The 11,362-nt window shown below is 34.6% G+C and overlaps 1 protein-coding gene across 3 annotated transcripts in view; it reads left to right on the top strand.

The window, feature by feature from the left end:
• DAAM1 (dishevelled associated activator of morphogenesis 1) overlaps positions 1-8,519 on the top strand; it is a 222,193-nt gene extending 213,674 nt beyond the window's left edge. For all 3 annotated transcript variants that reach the window (XM_074235915.1, XM_074235916.1, XM_074235917.1), the window contains exons 24-25: positions 3,294-3,464; positions 5,798-8,519. In XM_074235915.1, the coding sequence (XP_074092016.1) occupies positions 3,294-3,464; positions 5,798-6,007 (381 nt within the window). In that variant the 3' untranslated portion in view covers positions 6,008-8,519. The remainder of the gene's footprint in view (positions 1-3,293; positions 3,465-5,797) is intronic.
• Positions 8,520-11,362: the final 2,843 nt, after the last annotated feature.

The following is an 11,362-nucleotide window of genomic DNA, read 5'->3' on the forward strand; positions in this document are numbered from 1 at the left end:
TTTTTTTACTTCATTTCATTTCATTATTAACAGTACTAAAGGCTAATTTGAAATACATTTACAGGTGTGCATGTCTGTGTATGTTGATAAAAAAATCGCTGAAATTAGCAAATTACTTTACAAATATTTCTTTGATCCTCACACTAATCCTGAGAGTTAGGTGCTATTTGTTTTCTCCATTTATTAGATTTCTATAGAACTTTCCCTGCAAAGCACGTAAAAGGAATGAATCACTGGAGGCAACCTTAGGTCCTGGAAGAGCCCCTACCAACTTCTACCATGACTTACTCAACCTCACCTCATTGCTTTAAATTCACTAGGACCTCTAAGATCTCCATTCCTCAATCCTCCTCAGCCTTTATCAATGCTGATAAAACTTCTCTCCTGTTTCAATCTTGCCCTTATTTATAGTTAAACATTCAATACTACTCTGTAATCCTTTGTCCCCTTATCTTACTTTTGCTTACACATTAATCAAAATTCACTTCTGTATCATCCAATGATATTCTCTCCCTTACTTTTGCTCACATTCTCCTAAAAGGAGCTAGAGGAAAGTGCAAAATTAAGTCAATTAAATCCTGTATAAATTTATATTCTCTCAATTTCACCTGCACCCTAAACACTGAGCAATCATTTTGCCCTTTCCTAAATAATTCTCTACCCTCTTTCCCACCAAGTGTGTTTTAAATCTTCTCAATTTTTCCCATACCATACCCTTCCCCTACCCTCTTAGCTAAGGACCTCACCTCATACTTTACTGAGAAAATACAGGCTGCTTATGATAGGTACAGCCCCTTCTCCCTTTCTTTACAATTTAAAGCTGACATCATCCCCATCTAAACTGTGTCAATTAGCATTTATTAAACTTTACTATTTGCTGAGTATTAATATGAAAATACAAATCCCAGTAGAAAGAAAGACAAGGAATCTTCATTCTAATAGGGGAAGACTATACATAAAAGGAAGCTGAAGAAGGAGATAAAGGTAGCTAAAACAGAAGATGGAATGGAAATCCAAAGTGTAGTCTGGATAGGACTGAACTACACCCTACTTCAGCATCCTCCTTAAATGTAGATTCTAGGAGGAGCCATCTAATCAGAGTCCACAAGGGCAGAGTTGGTGTGTGTCCCAGGGAATGATAGCAGAAGTCTGGAGTACAGCCTAGAGAGGAATGGGAAAGTGTATGTGATAATAATCAAGTGTTATTGAGTTATGTCAGTCCTATGAGGTCCTTTTATTATCAATGGACTCATTCTTAGAGCTTTTTCAGCATGGCGGAATTTTAACCTTCTGAGTATAACCTTTAAAAATCCAGTGTTACTTTCTCACCATAATGCAGAATCAGAGTAGAATTTTAGTTATGGAGGAAGATAATACTAGGACTTGGTGAAGAAGTGTATGGTTGTCTATGGTTGATAATTTGTGATATTTAGTCATAGGGATAATTATATAAGACAAGACAAAGCTCACATTACAAAAGGTCAAAGGATTGTAAAAAAGAAAGAAAAGAAGACTCAGAGAGTAAGGAAATTTGCCCTGGGTCACAGCAAGTAGGAACGGCAGAACAGGACCTGGAATCTGGATCTTCAGATTAAGTCCAGTACGGTCCTACTACATATCACAAGGATAGGAGTCAACACCATCTGGCTAAATAATATCTATTGACTCCTCAGACACACATTTTGAAATTAGTTAATGTCAGCATAGATGCTTCCATCTTCAAGTTCCATTGCATACCCCCTACAAAGTGTTGTGTGGGCCAAGGTCAACTTAGCCTGTCTAAATGGTTCTTGCAGCAAAACCATGAAAAGTAACTGGACAGGAGATAATGGAGGAGTTAATCTTTAAAGAAGCAACCCCAAATCCATAGAATCCACTTTTGAAGGAGTATATGAATTTGGGTTTGGGCTTTGATTTCCACAATATTCTGCATCTAAGATATACATACATTTTCCAGTATTGGATTTGTTAGATAATGAAGTTATTCAGGACTGCTAGAAGTTGATAAAGTCTAATATTTTAACGACTCAGGCATAGATTGTCTAGTCCTACCTTGATTCATCCTTGAACTTTAGGAACTGGAAAATTGGCCTATCTTGTGAACAAAGTAATTACTTTCTGTTGTTTTCTTTCTTTTCTTTTTGATGATGGCTTTATTATATATTGTTGATCTTTTAAATCTTTTAAATCACATTAATTTTCATAAATGAAATGGATGATTTCCTCCTTTCCCAAGGAACCATCCTGTGAAATATAAAATTTTTTGAAAAGAAAGAAGAAAAAAAGCAGCTAACGATAATTGCAATATCCCATTACTCTTATCTCTCACCTCTGCAGTGGAGGGAGATACATTATTTCAGTTTTTTTCTAAGAAAAAGTTTCTCTTTTCTAGAAAGTTCAATGGCCTTTCTACAATGCTTAACCCTGATTACTTTCTACACCTGGTACTCTTCTGTGTTTTCATGACACTATACACTTTTGATTTTCCTTCTGCCAACTGCTCTTTTTTCAGTCTCTCTTATTGGAACTTCATCCAAGTCTTGGCCATTAACTAAGCCAATACACCTTTTGTTTTTGCTATAGATAGTTAGATGGCATAGTGGAGAGAATTATTGGTCTGTAAGGAAGACCTTAAGCTAGTGGTTTCACAAGTCACTTACTCTCTGCTGCTTTTCCTCAACTGTAAAATGGAAATTTTAATAGCATCTTCCTCAGAGTTGTTTGTGAGAATTAAATAAGATAATTTTTTTTATTAAAAGCTCACAGGACAATGTTTGGAGCATAATAGGGATGATCTAAATGCTTATTCCCTTCCCTATGTGTTTTATGATATTTAACTGTTCTGTTTCATCCTAGTTTGTTTCCTTATTTTTTAGCTAATAAAAATTCATTCAATTAATCTATTCAGTTAAACAACATTGGATTGATGATGTTCCACTGAAATAAAGGCATCAAAGATTCAAAAAACTTTAGATACCCTTAATTCAATTTAATAAATGTCTACTAGGTTACAATGATTAAAAAAAACACCCTGCTCCCTTTTCTCCAGGACAATTTTAGTAAAGGGCTAAAACATACAGAAAAAGGAAACTATAAGTTAGAAATGAAGCTTTCATATTAGAGTTAATAACCAATATATTTCAGAAGATTAAGTTTGTGCTCACTTCATTTCATCAAATTATTCAGATAGAAAAATATGAGAAGGCTTTTCTTAAGCATATTCTTTCTAGTGAAACTTTTGAACTTGTCTTGTACTTGAACTTTCCAAATACCTTAATCCTCCCTTCCTGCAGTTTACAAAGGCAGTGAAGCACTTTGGGGAAGAAGCAGGCAAAATACAGCCAGATGAGTTCTTTGGTATCTTCGACCAGTTTCTTCAAGCTGTCTCTGAAGCCAAACAAGAGAATGAAAATATGAGGAAAAGAAAGGAAGAAGAAGAGCGACGAGCTCGTATGGAAGCACAGGTAATAGGAATTTCCTGCTCCATCTTCCTCTCTCCCACCATCCACCAGATATTCTTATGAGTTTACCAGAAATAATTTAAGGGAGAGAAATAGCATAATCTGAAAAATGCTGAAGGAAGATACAGTGAGAACAATTTAAGATCTTTGTTTTGAGAAGGCTATTTCATCAAGTAGCATCTGATGCCCAAATAACTCAGCCCTTCACCTAAAAAGAAAAAAAATCTATTATTTTTGGTCTGTTCTGTGGTTTCTTTGGTTTTGTTTGTTTGTTTTTTAGTTTTTGCAAGGCAATGGGGTTAAGTGGCTTGCCCAAGGCCACACAGCTAGGTAATTATTTAAGTGTCTGAAGTCAGATTTGAACTCAGGTACTCCTGACTCCAGGGCCGGTGCTCTATCCACTGTGTCACCTAGCCACCCAGCCACCCCCATCTGTTCAGTGGTAACCCCCCCAAAAAATTACTCATGTTCCTGAGTCTTAAATGAGTACTAAAAGTTTTTTTTCTTAATTCTTACTGGTAAGACCTACCTTATAAATAGAAAATGAGGAATTTACTATTTTCATTGTTATCTATGTTTTGTTCTAGACTTCTCATAAGACCTTGTGTGAATTACAATTGCTCCTTTTTTCTAACCTAGAGGTGGCTAGCAATAACTGTCCCTTTTTGATACATCTAGTACATTAAAAAAATTTGTTTAGTCTTTATTGAAAATGGAAAGCAGGGGGCAGCTAGGTGGCACAATGGATGGATCACCAGCCCTGGAGTCAGGAGGAACTGAGTTCAAATCCCTCAGACACTTAATAATTACCTAAGCTGTGTGACCTTGGGCAAGTCACTTAACCCCATTGCCTTGCCAAAAAAAAAAAGAAAATGGAAAACAAAATTAAATATACCCTTCAAAATCCAAGCTTCTTATGTTATTGTGATAGAATATTATGGTGTTCTAAGAAATGATAAATTGGATGCTCTCAGGAAAAACCTGGAAAAACTTACTGAGGGTGATGTAAAGAGATATGTACTGTGAATAAAGTAACAGCAGTATTGTAAGATGATCAGCTGCAAATGACTTAGCTATTCTCAACAATATAATGATTCAGGACAACTCTGAAAGACTTATGATGAAAAATACTTCCCATCCCTAAAGAAAGAACTGATGTATTTGAATACAGATTGAAACATACTTTTTTAACTTTCATTATTTTTCTTGATTTTTTTTGTCTGTTACCTTTTACAACATGATTCATATGGAATTATGTTTTGCATGACTATATGTGTATAATCTAGATCAAATTGCCTTCTGAATGAAGTTAGTCGGAAAGAAGAAAGGGAGAGAATTTGGAACTCAGAAAGTTTTAAAAATGAATGTTAAAAATTATGTTTGCATGTAATTGGGGAAAAAATAAAATACCAAAAAAACCCAATATAAACCTTTCAAAATAAAAAAAATTTCTTTTTAAAGGGGCAACTTGGTGGCACATGCTGGGTCAAGAAGACCTTAGTTCAGGGAGGCTAGGTGGTGCAGTGGATAGAGCACTGGCCCTGGAGTCAGGAGAACCTGAGTTCAAATCCAACCTCAGACACTTAATAATTACCTAGATGTATGGCCTTGGGCAAGCCACTTAACCCCATTGCCTTGCAAAAGCCTAAAAAAAAAAGACCTTAGTTCAAATTCAACCTCAGATTAGCTGTACGAGCCTGATCAAATCATTTACTCTTTGTCTACTTCAGTTTCCTTAGCTGTAAAATGTGGATAATACTAGAATCTACTTTCTTGGATTGCTATAAGAATTAAACAAGATAATATTTGTTTTTTTTATATTTTATTTTATTAGTTTTCAAACTACATGCAAATGTAGTTTTCAATAGTGATTTATTTGCAAGGTTTTGTGTTTCACATTTTTCTCCTTCCCTCCCTTCTAATATAGGTTACACATGTACAATTATGTTAAATGTAAATCATATTAATCATGTTGGGAAAGAAGAATCAAATCAAAATGGGGAAAAATATTTTAAAAAATAATATATAAGATAACTTTTAAAATAATTTTAAAAACTAAAGATAGTAAGTTTTGGTCTACATTTAAACGCTATAGTTCGTTCTCTGGATATGAATGGTCTTCACAAATCTTTGATTATTGTATGGCTGAGATGAGCAAGTCCATCATAGTTGATCATCACCCAGTCTTGCTGTTAGTGTGTACAATGTTCTTCTGGTTCTGCTCACTTCACTCAGAATCAGTTCATTCAAGTACATGATAATATTTGTAAAGTACTTATTGTAGTGTCTGGTATATATCAGACTTTAATAAATATGTGTTTCCTTCCTTATAACAGCTCAAAGAACAACGTGAAAAAGAACGCAAGGCTAGGAAGACAAAAGAGAACTGTGAAGAAGGAGGAGAGTTTGATGACCTTGTTTCAGCTCTACGTTCAGGAGAAGTTTTTGACAAAGACCTTTCTAAATTGAAACGGAATCGCAAGCGCATTACCAACCAGGTGACGGACAGCAGTCGGGAGAGACCAGTCACAAAACTCAATTTCTAAATTTTCCTTTTACTTTTTTGGGAAAGCTCATTAGCAGTCTTTTGAAGTGGCTAGAACTTTTCATTACACTGCCTTGTAATCCAAACGGTGGCTGTCCTTTTTTTTCCCCCATCTGTGAATGAAAGTATGTATGTATGTATGTATGTATGTTTGTATGTATGTATAAAATGTACAAAGAGATCTTCATTGTGGAAGTGTCTGAAGACAAGTATGTATGTGTTCTGTGTACTACAAGTACACATGTGTACATTCACATTGAGTGTAGCTTTATTTTTCTTTCCTTAATGCTGGTGACTGTTCAGAAGCACAACATTGTCTACTGAGAAAAATGACAGAGACATTCCTTATAGTTTAAAAAAAAGAAAAAAGAAAGAAAAAAGGATTAAGAATCATTTATAGTTTCCACATTTGATATACTTTGAAATTCTTCACACTAGTATAACTAGTGCTGAAGAATCTAGATTTAAATGGTTTTTGACAATTTGATGTTGGTACATCCTCTGAAGTGACTGCAAGGACTAGTCTTGTGGATCCAAAGTCCGTGTGAGGATACAGTCTGTTTGTTAGAAATACCTAGGGGTTAACATTTTGTTAGCAATGCCTTGCACACATGTAGACCATCAAGTGGAAAATTTTTTTTTAAATATTCCAAATTTGAACTTCATCTGTGCCCCTGCACTGGTTCCTTTGAGTTCTACAATGTGAATCATTCCTTTAAATTGCTTTTGAAAACAGTTCAGTTTCTCTAACTGCAACCTATGCTCTTGTTGAACAATGAGGGGTCACCAGAATGTGCTTGTCACTACAACACAAAAAAATGCATTTTAACTTTTCCCCCCAAACAAAAATTGTCTACCCAAGACAGGAAAAGAGGAATTCTTTGAAGGGACAGAAATACTAAAATTGTTTTTTTTGTTGTTGTTGTTGTATATTCCATATTGTATTCGGCTGGACAAATTGCATCCTCTGTAAATGTAGGTCAGAATGAAAGACCGTGTTTAACCAATGCACAAAATGTCAACATTGCTAATTGAGATGCCAAGATCTATATGTCTCTGTGTACATTTGAAGTGGTTTGCTGTTTATATGTTGTCATTTTGAATCTTTTGTAAGTAAAGCTACCTGTAAAATTTCAGTCCAAAAAAAGTAAACCTCTCAGGGAGAAATTAATAAAAACAAAGAAAATTGGAAAATAAAAAAAAGGATGCTTAACATTAATGTAGCAACCCTTAATATCCTTAAGTTATACATTATATGAGGAGGACTGTTACTACTTTTTGTTTTATTTATTTGTCTGGGGGGGGGTGGTAATTAAATTTTTTTTTTCTTTTTCCATCAGTACTGCTATGGTTGGTTTTCCTGTGGAGAGAGTAGTTTATCCTGTTGCATTAAATTTTCTTGTTCCCTTAAAGGAGTAGATCATATAAAGGGGATTCTTAGTGGGGACAGGATGCCATTTTCTCACATGTACTGTATAGCAAACATGCTGTTTAAAAATAATTTGCATAAACTACGATTCTTAGCACAGTCAGTGAGGTGTCTGTGCTGTGTGAAAGCTGTGAAATTTTATTCCAAGAGCTATCAAGAGCTGTGGTTTATATGTATTTTCCTTAATGCAACTTAGCAATTTTCTACGCACTGTAAGTAAAATTCTGACTAGGGGATAAAACAGTAATAAATACCAAGCAAAGACTGAGCATAGCCACACACTTAGTTTCCAAGTGTTTGTCAACATGCTGATTTAAAGGTGCAGCTCAAAGACTTTGCTGAAAAATTGTGGGGGAAGAGGAGGGGGTTGGGGTGGGGAGGGCATGCATATTGAGATGATTTTTTTTCTTTAACTAAAGTGCCTCTATTTATATTTTTATTTATGACAGAAACAATTTGGTCTGACTGGATTGAGAAAACTGGCATTTTAAAATGGCTTGTGTATGAATTAATGGCTTGAAGAATAATCAAATGTAGACAGAATCAAATTGGGGGATGTGTACAATCTCAAAAGGAGCAGGTTTGCCAGTGCTTTGTTCCTTTTGCCATTAAGATCATTCTCACTTTAGGGTGACCATCTCGTTGGGCTGAATTTGCCATTTCTCTTATGGTTTCTTCCTCAGAAGTCTGTGTGCAAGTTATTTCTTGTGCCATTATAGAAAGGTTCCTTTTTGATTGGTGCTGATGTAAGTAGCCACTTTTCTCTGGAGTATGTACTTTAAAGACTTTTTTTTAATTAATGCCAAAAAAGGAAGAGCATAATTTGTAAACTTTTAAGTATATGTCATGGTGTGTGTATTAAAGATTTTTTAATTAATGCCAGAAAGGAAGAGTATAATAATTTGTAAACTGAAATATGTCATTAGCCTTCTGAGCTTAATAGTTGGAACAATTTAGTCATTAGTTGCAAGGCTGTTGTTAGTGTAGCAAGCAAAAAAAAAAACCACAATGGATATGTTATGAGATTGTACATTTTTTAAATGGTAAAATGCAATAAAGAAATGACTCCCATTGGTTATACATATTTGCTTTTCATGAGTTATTTTTTAAGTACCGCCATGCTGTCACTGTGAACCACTGATTTTAATGCTTGCAAACTCATTACTAACTCAAATTTGCAGCTAAATATTTTCTTTTTTATTTATACAATAAGAACTTGCAGGTTCACAGAATTTAGTTGTGACAGCATTCATTAATATTTCATATGTTTCAAGATGTTAGTATATTATTATTATTATTATTATTTCTTTTGTAGATGATTCATTGCCAGCTTTATCTTATATAGCATTCTTCCAGAGTGTATGATTTGTTTGAGTCTTAGAAAAGAATCTTTTGCCCTAATCAGAGAAAGTAAAATAGACTTAATTTTGGAGGAAAATATCCTGATTTTGAAATTAATCATTTAAGCAACATATTACAGTATGTAGAATTTCACGGGCTAGAAATGATCAAAGTGGGTATAAATATGATCTACTTTCCTTGAAAATGCTGGGGTTGCCCATCTTGTGTTACATTCTCTGCCAGACTTCCCAGCTCATAACCAAGCCAAAAATATTTGTCCTAATACTAGTTGAGGCAACTATCTTGCTCAGGCTGCAAAAGTGAGGAAAGGGGGGAAAAGTAGTAGCAGAGGGCAGACACCTGGGAAACAGAACAATTACTGTTCATTGCAATCCCCCATGCAATGCTTTGTCTATCATCCATTGTGTATATTCTTTAGAAACCAAAGTTAAGAAAATGATACATTATTTGGGTAGGGGAGACTTTTTTAGTTTTTTATCAGAGTTCAGAGCAGAGTTTCTTTTTAAAGTGAGCTGTCCGTGAATTTGCTTAACACTCTTCAAGATGATGCACATTGCAATATGTATTGCAATTGGTAAGACAATAGTTTTTCATTTGTCCCAAGAAGTTAAATACCGGGACAGTATATCTTAGTGAGCACACTTTGCTTTTCTTCTTTCTTAAATACACATACTGAAGAAGTAACCCCACTTCCATGTTTTCTTAAACCCTATGCAAAGATGAAATGAAGAAGTAATCTGACAAAAATGAGAAAATGAATTAAAGGCTCTGTAGTAAAATTACCTTTTCCTAGTTTATTTTGTTCCTGCACTTTTTTTCTTCTCAAATAATAGTAGCTCACATTCATATAGCATCCCAATGTTCACAAAGAAAATATTTCCCAGCATCATAAAAATTATGTATCTGGTGGTGGTAGTCATCAGTGACACCAGGAAACCTGATTTTAGAGCAATTTTAAAAATCTTTTCTACAATTTCAAATTCTCTTGATTTATTTCAGATCTTCTATTTCTGGGTTTGTGCCTAAACAACTATGATAAAGGAGAAGAAACGTCAATTAAAGCATGTGTCTGGTTTGCTTTCTTCAATGTTTACCAAAGCTTTATTCTTTGCCAAGGATATCAAATTGAAGCATACTCATACTTTGATCCCTCAGACTTTTGGAATGGTCTTGGTGATGATTACATTCTATTAAAATGAGGAAATAAAATAGTTGTGAACAAAACTTGTTTTTTCTTCTCATCAAAATGAATCTGTATGAGACCCAAAAGAATATATTATTCAAAACAGATAGTCCTTGAAGAGACAGAAACATCTTTCTGTAATGTTGTACAGAATTTTCAACTTTTACTCCCACAAAATCTCACAAAGGAAGACCTTTTATATTGATAAGTACTGACTGTGCTATGTATAAAATCATGTCTTAGAATTTCCCATGGATTAACAGAGATCCTTGAAATAGTCACTTAGACAAAGGCTTCCACTGTACTGGATATAGAAATTCTAGAGGATTTGGAGGACAACGTGAACAAGAATTATACAAAGTAAGAGACATGGATAAGCTGCAGATGTACCAGCAAAGGGAATTCAGATCCACTAAAATACAAGCAACCACAATTCTGAATAATCTTAAAGAAAAAAAATCTTTCCCTCCTCCAAAGAAACTGTTTCTTCTTAACAAGATATTAGAGGGATAATGTTTAAATTACTCAACTATTTTGAGAATGCTTTTAAAAAACTTCTCCTTTGGGGAAACTAATGTATTATATTTGGTATACTGGTTTTATTTTTTCCCTTCTAAAAGTAACCTGGGCCTATTGATAAATTATTGATAGAACTATGAATTGCTATGGTCAATTCAGCTAGGACAGCTAGGTGGTTCAGCAGATAAGAGCGCAGGACCAGACTCAGGAGGACCTGTGTTCAAACTTGACCTTAGGCACTTACTAGCTAAAGTGACTCTGAGTAAGTCACTTAACCCTGTTTGCCTCAGTTTCTCATCTGTAAAGTAAACTGGAAAAGGAAATAGCAAACCATACCAGTTATTTTCCAGTTAAACTCCAAATGGGATCACAGAGAGTCAGACATGCCTGAAATGACTCAATAGCAACAATAACTAGCCATTCTGGAAAGAGTTTGGAATTATGCCCTAAATGTTACTAATCTGTGTACCCTTTGATCCAGCAATACCACTTTCAAGTCTTTACACAAAGGAATTCAAAGAAAGAGGAAAAGCCTACATGTACCAAAATATTTATAGGAGCTCTTTTTATAGTGTCAACTAGAAACTATAAGGGCAATATCTATCAAGTAACATCCATATATGATGTTTCAGAGAAAACTAGGAAGGCTCGTATGAACTAATACAGAGAAGTGAGCAAAACTGGAACAATTTATACTATATCATCAGCCTTGTGAAAAAACAAAATTTTAAAGACATGCAAAGTCTGCTCAACATAATGCTCTATCATGATTCCAGAGGACTAATTGCCAAGATTGTTACCACCTCTTGAAAGGAAGTGGATCCTGGCAGAAAACGTTTTTGTACATAGCCAATATCAGAATT

Source organism: Macrotis lagotis, chromosome 4 (assembly GCF_037893015.1).
Source record: "Macrotis lagotis isolate mMagLag1 chromosome 4, bilby.v1.9.chrom.fasta, whole genome shotgun sequence".
Lineage (NCBI taxonomy): Eukaryota > Metazoa > Chordata > Mammalia > Peramelemorphia > Peramelidae > Macrotis > Macrotis lagotis.